We start from the raw sequence: 15,208 nt of genomic DNA, 5'->3' as shown, positions 1-15,208 counted from the left end.
TTCAAGTTTGATATCCTATTGTTACTCGGGTTCTTTACTCTAACATGTTTCTTCGACTTTATTAATAAAATTTACTATTTTATTTTCGTCTCGAAATGTATAACATTAGGTAGTCATGGGAAAATTTCGTTTCATGTTTATATGACTTTTCATCGTAACTCTTAATGACTTTGTAAAGTCCGAGACTCCCATTAGTTATATTTTTTTAAAAAAATTAAGATTTCATGGAAATATAATCTTTAAAAAAAATGAATATATTGACAATATTCTTGTTGATGAGAATATAATAATCTTGTTGGTCGTTAGCAATTTATCCCTTTTAATTTGGACGGAGAGTAACAGTTTGTGAAAAAAATGATCGTTGGTTGATATTTTTCTTGGAGCAAAAGAAAGGGGGAAGTAGTGTGCGAGAGAAAATGAATGATGTAAATGAGAACTAAAGAGAGATCATTTTTAGTTTTTTTCGAAGTATAAATATCCCGATTGTAGGGTGATTTTTGCTAGACCTAGGATCATCATGATTATTAATAGGATATTAGGATGCTCAGATACAACCATCTTGGTTGTTAAAAGTCCCGTCATTAGCTAAGGAACAGATGAAGGATGGCATTCCGATGAAGAGTTATTTAGGGGATGATATAACTTCTAAAAGGCTTCTTTCATGGATATAATCCTTCGGGGATTTTTCTTAATAAAAAGTTGATATTTTTTTTTAAGGATATTCTCTCGAGGCATAACAATTTTATATTTAATACGTATACCCGAGATCAAATAACAAGTAATATGTGATTATGTAGAGGATGAGATGGATATCTCTTGGCAGCTCTAGTTAAAAACAGTTCGTGCTCGAACAAGATTGATCAGACCTGAAAGACCAAATGATTGAAGCTACTGCAAATAACTCATAAATTCCTACCAAACCAAACAAGACATGTTTGTTGCGTTTGAAATTATGCCAACGGTTGTACATTTTGTCTGTTTTGCTTTAATAGAATTCAGTGTGTTGAGCTGCCACATTTATAAAAAGCAGTAATAATAAGCTTTACTTGTTTACACCAATATCATAAAATCAAACACCATTAAGACTGTTTTTTTCTGCCAAGTTTGAACCTTGAAGGGTCAATCTATTGGAGCATGTGAAACTGATATCTCAACTGTTTTTGTGGACAAAGGAAGCATAGAGGAGGCGTCCTTGTTGTACTTGATAAGACCTTTCCTGAAATTTGTACCCTAAAAACATGGGCAATGATACATGGAAAAAGGAAGACCTTCTGCCCATCCTTAATTTTGTGTCTACGTGTCCTTTTCAATAAATTAATTTTTTTTCGTGTCGATCGTATAAACATGAATACTATACGAATTACAAAACGGGTCGGATCATAAACATGAAGTTGCAAGTAGTTGAATTTGAATTCGGACTTGCGTAATGTCAACTCTTGAAGCTGTGCTTGGCATCTAAATGAGCTTCCCTTTATATTCGTTGCATGATATTCTCAGTTAAAACGAAAATGAAAGTGAAAATCCTCTCACGCAAAGTAAGATCAGAGAACTTGAGGATGGTGATAAATGGGAAGACTGTTAAAAACAATAACTTGAAAACAAAGGGAAAATGAAAAAATGAGAAGAAAAGCAAATGGAGGACCACAAGGCCACATAAGACATCCTCAAAAACGAAAAAGCCTTGCACGTCTATTGATTTTGCCCGCCCATTTTCTCCAAACGTTCACTTTCTTCACCCATAAGCTTTTCAAGTTTGCCTGAACAACCAAACTGCACTACCAAAACCCTTTTCCTCTCAAATTTTGTCCTTTCTTGCATTCCCGACACGAATTCCAGCTCGGTGGCACTTTCTGATGACCAATGATATGTTCATAAAAAGTCAAAATGAAACCAGAAAACTATTCACTCTTAAAAACTACGCTCTATGCAAAGCCAATTTGCTTATCACAATTATCAGTGCATTAAAAGTTCATTACCGATGTAATGTCCAAGCCCTGGGATATTACATAGAATTGCAGACTAGCTGTTTCTTCTGCAATTATATTTTGGCAAATCCAAGAATATACGACCACAAGCTTCAAAATGACAAAACAAGAAAGCAACTCAAATGAAAAGGTCCAAAGAAATGCAAACAAGGAAAAAAGCAGTCATGATAGGTAATAAGGCCAGATGACAGCTATTGTTTTAGCCTGTAAAAAAGATACCAAAGACCATTAAGAGCAAAGAGGGTTATGGACTTGGAAGGTTAAAAAGCTTGGCAGATCATTAAGGTTGATGGTGGGAAACCCTGCTTCTTAGTGGGGATATGATTGTTGTTCTCTAGAGGCATTTGCTGCTATGTTTAACCCTGAATTTATTTTAATCCCAAACCCCAAACCCCAAGTTTCCAAAGACAAGCATTCATCTGTCTATCCCCCCCCCTTTTCAAAAACAGAAGTTACAGAACAGTTTGGTTGCCTACCTTAACCTTAGTTCTATTTTCACACCAATTCTAAGATAAATGGCTAAAATATAATATAGATGTATACAGATAACGAAGGCTGCGCTGGGTACATGTTCTTTCGGAGCAATACATTATAAGAATCAGAAACCATAGCTTAACGAGTCTCTCGTTTAGATTAGAGACAAATTTAGCAGATACTAATACACCTCTGATCCATGCCAGAAAATATGATAATAGAAGGCAACGAAGAAGTTACGAAACACATATCAATTGCACATTAAAGAACGATTACTACTGAATTTGCAAAAGAGGAACTTTCAATAACATGTTCGACGGTACTAGTTATAATGATCAAAGGAATGATTTATCGATGGCTACTAAGCACATCCACAAACATACGATTTAGTGAAGGTAGCCGCATTTGCTGGTCCTGAGCTTTACTCCGTTTGAACGGTGGCTGTGGTGATGAAGAGACTGAAGATGTCACAACCCACAAATCATCCGGGCTATCACAGTTGAAAGACACGTCGACGACATCACTAGGGCTGCTCGGTATTGATCTATGCTTCCTTTTGTGGCCTAGGTTTCCTTTGTACTGGCTTTCCAGTAACTCCGAGATGAGCTCATAGCAGGCATTTACTTTATCCTGTTCGAAACAAAACCACAATTAAATAGTGGAAAATCTAGAGGACACTGCAAGAAATTGTGCACAAACCTCGCATATCTTGAGCACTCCAATGAGCTGTTTTTGATATTCAAGATAATGGCATGGTTCAACCTCTTTAATAATATGCATCATTGTTGCAGCAGCTAAGATAGAAGGAACATAAAGCATGAATCTTGAATCTGTATCAAAATTGAATTGGAAAACCTTAGTTAGAACTCATGAAAAACAAATTTTTGTTGTTGTTAGCAATGGAAAACAAAAAGCTCACCCGTTATGAGGAAGAGAAGCAAACGCTCACACCTACAAAGGAACTCCCAATGCAAATGGGTCTTTAATCCAAGTCTCCTTGTGATATGATCGAAGAAGGAAATTGGTGTTACCGGTTTCATTCTCCATTGCAGTGTTGATAACACCAAAAGCTCCATTCTTTGTATGGTCTTTGAATCAAACAGATACTCTGCTTCCTCCATCTAAAGAAAAAAAAAATAACAACTTTATTTACTGAATGACAAGTTTAGAAACACAAATTGGGACTATAATTTGATGGCATTAGAGGCATACTTGGAGGTCTAAAAGAAGTGGCACTTGTATTTCCTCAACCTTGGCAGCCAAAGACAAACAAGCCACAGCAGCTAATTGTCCCATCCATGGCTTGTCTTTTTGGAACTTAAAGCTCAAAATGAACCTATCAAAATAATTAACAGCAAGAACCATGGTCAAGGCATTGAACCCATAGTATGCCTTAACCTTGAAAATCCAGTCCAAAGCTTTTTTACGAGCCGAAACTAAATACTCGTCTGAACAAGCATCGATGTTACCAACATGGGTCTGTTTCTCTTTAGACATTAAAGAGATTAACTCATCGTCTTCCCAGAACAAATCATGTTCATTGAGGAATGAAGGTACAGCAAATGACTCCTTTTGGACGGTTTCAGTTTCACTTCCGAAACTATAATCTCCTAAATCTTCTTCTTCACATAACAGCCCGTCGAGAATCAATGGCGGGCTTTGAATCTGGTGTTGTTGTGTCTCTTCTGCTTGCAGAGCCATAACTTTTCACAGAAGCATCAAATGAATTATCATTTCATTATAATAACAAAATACCATGAAAAGCACAACAAATCTCAACCTCTTTTTTCACTCTTTCATCTGTAAGTAAACACTGTTAGAAGAAGATGAAGAGAAAGAAATTAAAAAAGACCGAGAGAGAGAGAGAGAGGTTTTATTCACGCTTTGAACCCTTTTTTTTCTTTATTTCCTTTATTATTATTATTATTATTAAGTCCATAGAATCTGGATCTTTAGTTCTTTACTGAACTAATCTCAAAATTCAAATGCAAACCAGAAAACAAAATCCTTCTTTAAATATTGTCAATTTTTATTATTATTATCATTTGGTTCTCTGTCTTTACTTGTCAACTTTATCAGTAAGTGGTCACAGTCAATCCTCTTCCACAGCTGAACAATTTCATTGAAGCACAAATTTAAGCAGGCAGGGCCATTTTCAAGCACGAAAAAAGCAAAGAAACCAACAAAAGAAAATCAAATTTGCATATCCTGACAATGAAAAATAACCACCACTTCAATTTTACCTCTTTCAAGTTGGAAAAAGGAACTTCATTAATCATTAGACTTAGTAGTTGAATCTTTTTATTCATTTTCATACCTTAGCGAATTGATGGACTTCATACTAAAAGTAGGCTCGATCAAGTTGGTGTACTTAATACTAATTCTCACATTCCAACCGAATTTAAAAAAAAATAGCAAGTAAATACATATATTTAAAATAAAAATTAATTTTGATTATAATTTTAGAGTTATTTTGGGGGAAAAGCTGGATGCACATTTGGCGCCGAGTAAAATAAAATTAGGACAGCTGAGGCTATGCGCGCACACACACACGTTCCGCGAGTTTTTCCAGGTAAATAAAATATATATATATTTTTTAGAGTTAAACCTTTTTAAAAAGATTAAAAAGAAATAAAGCAAGGGGAGATTTCTGATTCTGATACGAATTTCATTTCAGCCGATACGTATCGTTAATTTCTCGTACGTTATTCCGACGTAAGCGTATCATGATTTCGCCCTTTATGTAGCCGAAACCACTTTCGAATCAATATTCGTGAGGTGCACTTTCCTTTAACGGGCAATGGGCCGGGGCTTCACTGAACGTGACATCAACACGCCGATCAGCGCCGGGCCTTTTTATATTTAACAGCGGTTTGACCGTCTAGATTAAAACCGGGATTTGTCTTGTTGGGGGTTGTAAAAAGGAAGTTGGATTTTTTTTTAAATTACATGATATTAATACGGGTCGAATAATTATATTATTTTTACGGATATTACAAAAATGAATTGTGTGTGTGAAAATATTAATTTCGTGACGTCATACTATAGTTGGTGAAAAAGGACAGCTAAAAGTAAAATTTTATTACGAGAAACGGGACTAGTTGGATATAATTCTCAATGGCATTATTTCGATTTTGGGGTTTCATATGATTTATTTTGCTACCAATGCGTTTTAAAAGAGCCTTTATTCTTTCTTAGACGCAAAAGTGCCATATTTCACTTATGTTTTTATTTTGTTATAGGTGGTATTATCGATACAATTAAAAAAAAAACTTAATTATTAAATAAAATTCAAGTAACTTATGGTAATTTAAAAATTAATTTGATATAAATTAAATAAAAAATAGTACAATTTGAAGTCAACAAGAATATATTATTTAAAATAAAAAATATATCCATATTATTAAATACTTTTCTTGTTGAGGTTCAAAAACTTAATAGTTGAGTTTGAAAATGCCTTCTAGGCATCCTTAAATTTTATGGTTGCGTTTGATTCACGGAATATAAGTGGGAATAAAAGATTATCATGTAATAGGATTACTAGAAATGTTATATTTTGGTTTTGGTTGGTTTAGTAGGAATGTAAGATTACATTGTTTGGTTAAAAGAATAAAAGATTATTAGAATGTATATTTTATCAAATTATCCTTATTATATATTTGTTTTTTAACAAGTTGAATTCTACTATAATATTACCATAATTAATTTATATATTTTCTTTAAAAAAATTTAAATTAATAAAATTTATATAATTTTTTTTACAAAATTGAAAAAATAAATAGGTTTAATGAAAGGGTAAAAATTTGTTTTAACCCCTGAACATCATATAAAATTCTATTATGGACTTTTTTTTGTAAATCTAAAATAGTTTAAGGATAAATTTGTAATTTAACCTTCGTATAATTTATATTATTCAACGATACCTAAAAAAATCCAAAACCTAAAATTTGTAATTTTAGTCCAAAACGTCGGTAATCCAACAATACCTAAAGGAATGGGGTAATCACATTCCCGGTAATATACCCAAAAAAATCTACTGTTGATAATAAAATATTACCAGGAATAAGATTATCGGCCAACCAAATAGGGGAATAAAAATTTCATTCCCCCGATAATATTTAAATGTCGTGAACCAAACTGCCCCTATAAGTCTAAGCCTACAAATACTCCCCACGGCCTACCCAAAAAATATAGATTAGTGTATCCAAACGAGTTGTAGGCATAAAATTAAATCTAAATTTGATCGATTTTTTTCCCATGCAAAATGACCTAAATTTTTGCACATCCCTCCTTTTATTTTAAAGAAAAGCAAAAACCTCCATTAATTCTTAAATAAAAGCTATACACTTTGAAAAGTCAAAAAAAGGCCAAATGTTCTGAGATTGTCTTTAAATCTTACTGCTGCCTTTGGCAGAGTCTGAAGCTCTCAAGATACGAATACAGAGCATAAATATCAACAAAACATACCTTCCTTTTTCTCCTCGTGGTTACCATGTAATAATCACATCCTTTTCAGTCTAAAGAAATTACTTTTAGTAAATATATAATTTCACATCGTTTCAATTCCTTGGGCATTTGGACGGGAAATGTGAAATTTCTATAGGAATAAAATTCACATTTTTTTCGTTTGGTTAATCCAAAAATTTTATTTTCGGTAATGTAAAATTATTAATAGTAGATTTTTTTGGGTATATTACTGGGAATGTCATTACTTCCTTTTCCTTAGGTATTGTTGGATTACCAGTGTTTTAGACTAAAATGCCCTTAATTTTTTTTTCAAATTTTTTTTTCTGTCATTGAATAATAAAAATTCTACGAAGGTTAAATTACAAATTTATCCTTAAACTATTTTAGATTTACGAAAAAAATATATAATTAAAATTTTATATGAAATTCAGGTGTTAAAAAAAATTTTACCATTTCATTAACTTTTTTATATTTTCAATTTTGTAAAAAAAATTATATAAATTTTATGAATTTAAATTTTTTAAAGAAAATATATAAATATTTTTTAACTTGTTAAAAAAAATATATAATAAAGACAATTTGGTCAAATATATATTTCAATAATCTTTTATTCCTTTAACTAAACACGACAATCTTACATTCCTGCTAAATCAACCAAACACAAAATACAACATTCCCAGTAATTCTATTCCTTAATAATTTTACATTCTCACTGATAATCTTACATTCCGTGAACCAAACGCACCCTTAATATTTTTCAAGAAAACTACAAGCGAATATCGTATTTAACAAAATACCTCTTCCCTGCCTTCTCTCTATATTCTCCTTTAGGGTTTTGTTTGTTTGTTGGGTGGCGCCGCCGGCCATGGCTTGTGTAATCGCCACCCATCACCTTCTTCCGAATCCATTTCTTTTACCAACTTGTTTTGCTTTCTTTCATCAGTAATTTACACACGACAACTGATATTTAAATTTTATTTTAAATGTTTGTTAAAAATTAACGTTAATACTAACTTATCGCCGTAAGATAATATCACGGCATCACTAAAAGAGTAAAAAAGAATATATTATGTCAATAGTTCTATTAAATTTTTAACTATAAATAGTAAAAATAAAATTAAAATATAACGTTAACGATATTTTTAAAAAAAAATTAAGCGGTGATAACCAAAATGTAACCAACTTGATAATTGGATGATAAAATTTTAAATTTTAATAGTAAAGTTAGGGGGGAGAGAAAATTGAATGTTTAAAATTTGTAATTTACCTTAAAATCTAAGTTAACGTAAAGGGGAGAAACCCTTTATTTGGATTCCAACTGTACGTTTGGAAATGAAAACAACCAAAAAGATGCAAGTGCAATTTTCTCATCTAATACAGTTGAAGCTACTTATTATGAAACAGCAAAAGGCGTGTATTTCCATCCCAATACATACAGTCAATAGTTTAAATTATATATCAACGAACTCAAATTAATTTCTTGAGGACACACTGGCTTTACAACTTAGCTAATTTTCCCATTATTTCCTCATGTCGGCAATCATGGTTGATCCATTGTACTGTCACACCGTATTATCAATAGGCATGTAAACGAACCGAACGAATACGAACATGATATGTTTATATTCGTTCGTTTAAATTTAATCGAATAAATAAACGAACACAAATATAAACGAGAGAAAAATTTATTGTTTGTGTTCGTTCATTTAAATGATAAACGAACACAAATGAACGAACACAAACGAATATAATAAAGGAAGGTAAACGAACACAATAAATGAACATAAATAAATATATATATTTTCTTTCCTAACAAATTTAAGATTATATTCTATTTAATTGTTTTGAGCTTTTTTTATTTGTATTTAAAATTAATTGAATTTTAAAATATTTATGTGTATCATATTAAAATTTATTTGAAATTAATATTTTAAATGAATCTTGAGAGATTGGGCTAAACATAAATGAACGCACATAAACGAATATATTACTGAACGTCCACGAACATAAATGAACGAACAAGCCATATATTCATGTTCATTCATTTAATTAAACGAACACAAACTATTATTCATGTTTGTTCGTTTAATAAATAAACAAACATAAACGAATTTCTCACCGAACGATTCGTTGAATGTTCGATTCGTTTACAGACTTACTGATCAATTTCCAAACTAACTTTTATTATTTAACAAAAAGGCCTAAAAGAAACCACGTTATGTGAATGACCCAAAAAAGGCTAAGGCCTCTGATTAAAAATTCAACGGATACATAATAATATGCTTCTTTTACGTCTTAAGTTATAAAATAAACGTGTGACCTGATACTAACAAGTAGCTTTGGAGTAAAGAGAATGTTATTCTCTCTACAAGTTTTATGTTTACATAGTGTATGTATCTTCTAAATCCCTTCTAATTACTCTAGATTATTGAAAAATGAAAGTGTGACCTAAAACTAATTATTAAAAATATATGAATTAATTACATAAAATGGTCTTAAATTACGATTTTCAATTAGTTCCTAATCATTAAAATATTTATGTATTTTGTTTTGATCTTTTAAAAAAATAATTTATCTTTTAAGGTCACAAACTTAATTATCAAGACCTTCAAAAATAAATTAAAATTTTTAACTAGTCCAATTAGTACATTAACGGAAGGATCAAAATATAATGAATTTGATTGTTAAAAGGATTGATATAGGATATTTTAAATTTTGAGATTAATTTAGAATAAGATCATAGTTTGAGGATTGATATAAAATAATTTAGAATTTAAAGACTAAATTAAAATAAGAGTTATACTTTTTAAAATATCTTATATAATTAATTATATTTATATGATCAAATAACGCAAATTAATTTAAATTGGCTTTGGTTTTATTGCCGTCCAACACAAACACGAACCCGTTAAAACCTACACCCAATCATGAATCACACCCTCACACCCACACTAAGGGCTTGGCTTTGACTGAAATGATTATTATTTTTAAATGAAAAGTTTATAATAAACATTGATTACTTGATTTTTACAATCGACAGTTGACTACCCAACTATATATCAACATGTTTGTATGTCGAAGAGGCAATGGATTGTGTTTGGGATAATAATAATAGTAATAATAATAATAATAATAATAATAATAATAATAATAATAATAATAATAATAATAATAATAATAATGAAGCATGATTGCATGCCAAAGAGACAATGATCAATGGATGTAATCATGATACGTGTAGGTTTTTCTTTCGTGGGTGCATGCAATACATTTGCACAGGCATCATCATTTAACATATACACTTGCAAAAGGAATATTGCTCCAAATATTGTCGATCTCTTTGTCCATGGCGAAGAGTTTATCATTCATTTGCTGATTTTATCATACTTGGTAATGCGAAACTATCTCTAACTAACCCTACCGAAACCTTTGATTATTAACTAAGTTTGAGACCTCAAAGTAGATTTTGTCTTTTTAATGTGAGAAAGTGTTGTTTTTATTACGTGCAATTTAAAGCTATGAACAGAATAGCAATACCTTTCTTTCATGCCATTAATCTCGCATTTTCTTTTTCAATGTTCTATATGGAGACTTAAAAGTTAAGTCGTTAGATTCTTAACTATATTAGAGATAATGTACATGCAATATTACGAATTAATGAGAGACTGTGTAATACAATCCTACTCATTTAAATCTTAAAAATTATAGCCCAAAGTTTTTTTATATATTAATCTAGGGTGACTGCAAGTGATAGTATTTGTTCTAAAGACTTTTAATTATTAGAGTACAATAAACGATCAAATATTAGGTAGTCGTTGGTGCTTGAACCTAAAACCTCTAAGAATAACCATCATCCCTTTAACTACCGAAGTCGTTTCATTCGTGCAAACCTAAAGTTCTAAGTTTAAAACCTTTGAACCATACATTTTTTAAACAATGTGAACAAAATTTCATTAATAAAAATGGAGGAATCAAAATTACAACGCATCTAAAGAGAAAATCGGAGACAATGGTCACCAAAAACTCATACATAAAATAAAAATATTAAACCCAAAGATACGAAGAGAATGAAATATTCCAAACATCAAAACAATCTAGTAACCTTCATAAAACTCCTTGTCTCTGTTGAACGAGACGCTTTACAATGTGATAAAAGGAGTGGTGAGCGAACCAAACAATTTGGCAGACTACTTCGCTACACAATTCTAATTATATCGGCTAATAACCATTTACAAAAGAGGGGATCTAACAATACGTGCCCACCGACAAGCCAATAAGAAAACAAATACTGTGAGGATCTTTGTGGAAGCACCAACATGACTGTAGAAGTATGCAAAAAACTTACCAAAAACCATAAGGAGTGTGACACAAGAGTAGAGAAAAATATGTCACAATGACATAAATTCTTATTTAAAAGTGAAAAAAAACAAAACAAAGACATAATATATAAAAGAACAAGAAAAATAATAATCACCGATGATCGGCAACAAATATTAAGATTGATGTCGGTGTCAGCTAAAGAAAAGACAAAGGAAGAGAAAACCACGATAAAAGAATAGTGAGAGAAAAAAAGTTTAAAGAAGACCCCTTAACCATACATTTTAAATCTTAAAACTTAACTTATATAATACACATATCTTATATATCAAATATTTTCCAAATAAGACATTGACACCAGCATTTGAAGAAGAATGGAAGCTCTCTGGGCGTACTTTAGCAGGCCTAATGCTCTCTCAGATTTTCTTATTTTCTTATAATCTTTGTTTGTTTCTCATTCTCTGGGGATTTTCTGTTTCTGTTGATGTTATGGAATCGGGCTCTGTGAGTCGTGATTGGAAGGATCTGTTCGTGGGTTCGAAAGATCAAACTCTCGATTTCTTTCCCCCTGAGCTAAATGATGGTGTGGCTACCGTTAAGCCTTCGCTTGAGGTGATTGAAGAAGGTATTGCGGACTGGAATAATGCCCTGGTAGGTCATTTTTTTTGAATCGGCTCCAGTTTTGGATCTTTGCAGCGTATAATTGAAACGATTTGGGGGAATCCTTATCAGGTTAAAGTTTGTATCGCCGACCCTAACCTCTTCTTTATTTCGTTCTTATATGTTGGTTTAACGGATTGGGTCCTGGATAATGGACCTTGGCATATTCAGAATAAGCCATTGTTCTTGAGGAGCTAGTCACCTGGTATGCAAAAGCTTAGTTTTGATCTCACCTTTGTCTCGATTTGGGTTCAGCTATACAATGTCCCATTAGAACTCTATTCCCAGAAGGGACTTAGTTATCTTGCTAGTGCCTTAGGTAACCCATTGTACATGGACACTATTACAGCTTCAAGAGAGAGACTCGAATATGCTAAGGTGTGTGTGGAAATTGAAGCGGGTGTCACCATCCCAGAATCCATTCAGGTTATCTTAAAGGATGGTTTCTCTGTCAATTTTAGAGTTCATGTTCCTTGGTTGCCCAAATTCTGTGCTAAGTGTAAAACATTTGGGCACCATGTCAATTCGTGTATTGATGTTAGGCAGCCCCATCAGAAATCAAAAGAGGTGCTAGTTTGGAGGAAGAAGGATAGTAAGGGAACAAAGACTGTTAGTAGTTACTGTTATTAATGATACATGGATTGCTAATGCACCAATTGAGATTTCTCAAAGCTCAACCTTGCTTCCCGATTCTGTCTGCAACTCTAAAGGATTTCTTGTGGGAAATGTTGTGGAGACAACAATGCATGCCTTACAAGAGAACAGTGTGCCTAATTTGATGGGTATTAGTAAGGATACTGCTACTGAGGCACAGAAGTTATCAGATGCTACTGTGACATTGAAGCTGTCAGATTCTATACCTACTGTACATGAGAGGGTACCTACTGATGGTGTCCTTCATACACAGGGAACTGACCAATCTAGTGATTTCCCAACCTTACAGGATTCCTTGAAGAATAAGCAAAAGGGAAGAAAAAAAAAGGTTATTGGTTCTTCAAGTAAAGTAGAAGTTGTAGCTGAGGGTACCAGGAAAGCCCGCGTGGCTTCTCTAGGGCTTTCCATGTTGCTTAATGAAATAAAAACCAAAAAGAAAGATCACCTTGAGAAATCTAGAAGTTCTGTGGTGAATTCGAGCACAAGGATTAGTGCTCTGGTTGCTTCCTTTTGATGATAGTCAGCTTTTGGAACGTTAGGGGGATTAATAACCCCCTTAAACAGCTGAAGGTGTTAAAGAGGTTATTTTATTGTGAGGTTGATATATTCTGTTTGATGGAGTCTCGTATTCGTACTGTGAATTCTGCTAGCTTTACTTCTGCTTTGTCTGATGATTGGTATTTTGCTAGAAATTATGATTTTATTGAAGGGGGTAGATTGTGGGTCTTTTGGAGGAAACACTTCTCTTTCTCAGTTTTGAGATGTTGTGACCAGGCAATATCTATCATTGGGTCTGTTGATGGGCATGTGACTACTATTACTGCCGTTTATGGCAGTAACAGTGGTGTTGCTAGGAGAAGACTTTGGGAACACTTGGGTATTGTTGAGAAGGATAGTGGCCCCTCCTCTTGGCTGGTTGGGGGGACTTTAACATCATTGCCAAGGCTGATGAGAGTTCTGATTTTGGCATCATGGGGATTCACTACACTCCTGATATGAAGGACTTTCAAGAGTGCTTGGAAGACCTTGAGCTCATGGACCACCCTTTCCTTGAACCTTTATTCACTTAGTCCAATAAGTAAGAAGGATCATTCCTGGCTCGAAAGTTGGATAGAATCCTTGTTAATGATCAATGGCTGGTGGATTTCCCTGACTCGTTTGCTGAATTCAAGGCCCAGGGGGTATCTGACCATTGCCTTGGAATGTTGTAGACTCACAAGGGTATTATGGCTAAGAAGCCTCGACCATTCAAGTTTTTTAATATTTGGTCTGGTCATGAAAAATTCCTTGATATTGTTAGGAATTCTTGGCAGAGCCAATGTGGTGGGGATGATATGTGCTGCTTGTTCAACAAGTTGAAAAGACTTAAGCTTGTTCTTAAGCAATTTAATTCAGAATTTTTTTCTGATATCTCTGAAATAGTCAAAACCAAGAGGGCAGAATTGGAGCAGATTCAGATTTTCAATCTATCTCACTTTAATCAGAGGAGGATTGAAGAAGAAATGAAGGTTCTTACTGATTTAGTTGACTTGGAAATTACTGAAGATGTTTTTTATAGACAAAAAGCCAAGGTTCATTGGCTAAGGGATGGTGACTTGAATATAAATTTTATTCATCAAAGGGTTCTCTCCAACAAGAAAAAGAAATCTATTAGGGTCATTAAGAGCGAGGATGTGCAGTGCCATGATTCTTTTGAAGGAATGTCCACTGAGCTAGTAGGCTATTTCACTAACCTCATTGGCTCCCCTGATTATCTTGTTAAAGGGTGTTCAGCTGTAGTTTTGAAGGACCTTCTGAACTACTCCTTGCCAGAAGGTGCATACACCTTACTTACAAAGGAGGTGATTGATTTGGAGATTAAAGAAGCTCTTTTTAAGCAAGGTTTGGACAAAAGCCCAGGCCCTGATGGTTATACTTCTGGCTTCTTTAAATCTGCCTGGAGCATTATTGGCAGTGATTTCATTATTGTTGTAAGGTATTTTTTCCACTCCTCCTGCTTTTTGTCTGCTTTTAATGCTACTATCTTAGTTCTGGTCCTAAAGTCCCTAAATGCATGTATGACAAAGGATTTTAGGCCTATATCCTATTGTTCAGTTGTTTACAAAACCATCACCAGAATCCTGGTTAATATGCTTACACCTTACTTCCCTGGCATGATTTCCTACAACCAGTCAGCCTTTGTTAAGGGTAGGAGCATTGTTGATAACTCCCTTTTAGCCCAAGAGATTGTGAAAGGTTACTCTAGGAAAGGACTTTCTCCTAGATGTGATGTTAAAATCGATTTGCATAAGGCTTTTGACTCCATTAACTGGGACTTTTTGCTGACTGTTTTTGAGGCTATGGGTTTTCCTGAGGTTTTCTGTCACTGGATCAGGGTTTGTATTACTACCCCAATGTATTTTGTTTACTTGAATGGTAGTTTGGTGGGGTATTTCAGGGGGTAAGGGGGATTAGACAAGGTGATCCCTTGTCTCCTTATCTTTTTGTCATGGTGATGAATGTCCTTTCTGATATGCTGAACAAAGCTGCTAAGCATGGAATTTTTAAATTTCATCCTAAATGTAGAAGAATCTCCCTAACTTACCTTAGTTTTGCTGATGATCTCATTGTATTCTGTCATGGCTCCCTTGAATATGTTCTTGGTGTTCAAT

The 15,208-nt window shown here is 33.2% G+C and overlaps 1 protein-coding gene across 1 annotated transcript; it reads right to left on the bottom strand.

Moving 5' to 3' along the window:
• Nucleotides 1–2,694: 2,694 nt before the first annotated feature.
• LOC120173282 (cyclin-D3-3-like) lies at nt 2,695–4,319 on the bottom strand. The gene is made up of 4 exons (XM_039180487.1): nt 3,672–4,319; nt 3,379–3,580; nt 3,159–3,289; nt 2,695–3,089 (listed from the first exon to the last, which is right to left on the bottom strand). Exons 1-4 carry the CDS (start codon nt 4,158–4,160, stop codon nt 2,808–2,810), a joined length of 1,104 nt encoding a protein of 367 aa, XP_039036418.1. The 5' UTR covers nt 4,161–4,319; the 3' UTR covers nt 2,695–2,807.
• Nucleotides 4,320–15,208: the final 10,889 nt, after the last annotated feature.

Source organism: Hibiscus syriacus, unplaced genomic scaffold (assembly GCF_006381635.1).
Source record: "Hibiscus syriacus cultivar Baekdansim isolate YM2019G1 unplaced genomic scaffold, ASM638163v2 tig00111942_pilon, whole genome shotgun sequence".
Taxonomy (NCBI): Eukaryota; Viridiplantae; Streptophyta; class Magnoliopsida; order Malvales; family Malvaceae; genus Hibiscus; species Hibiscus syriacus.
Note: the sequence above shows the minus strand (reverse complement) of the source record. Positions and strands in the feature narration are given on the sequence as shown.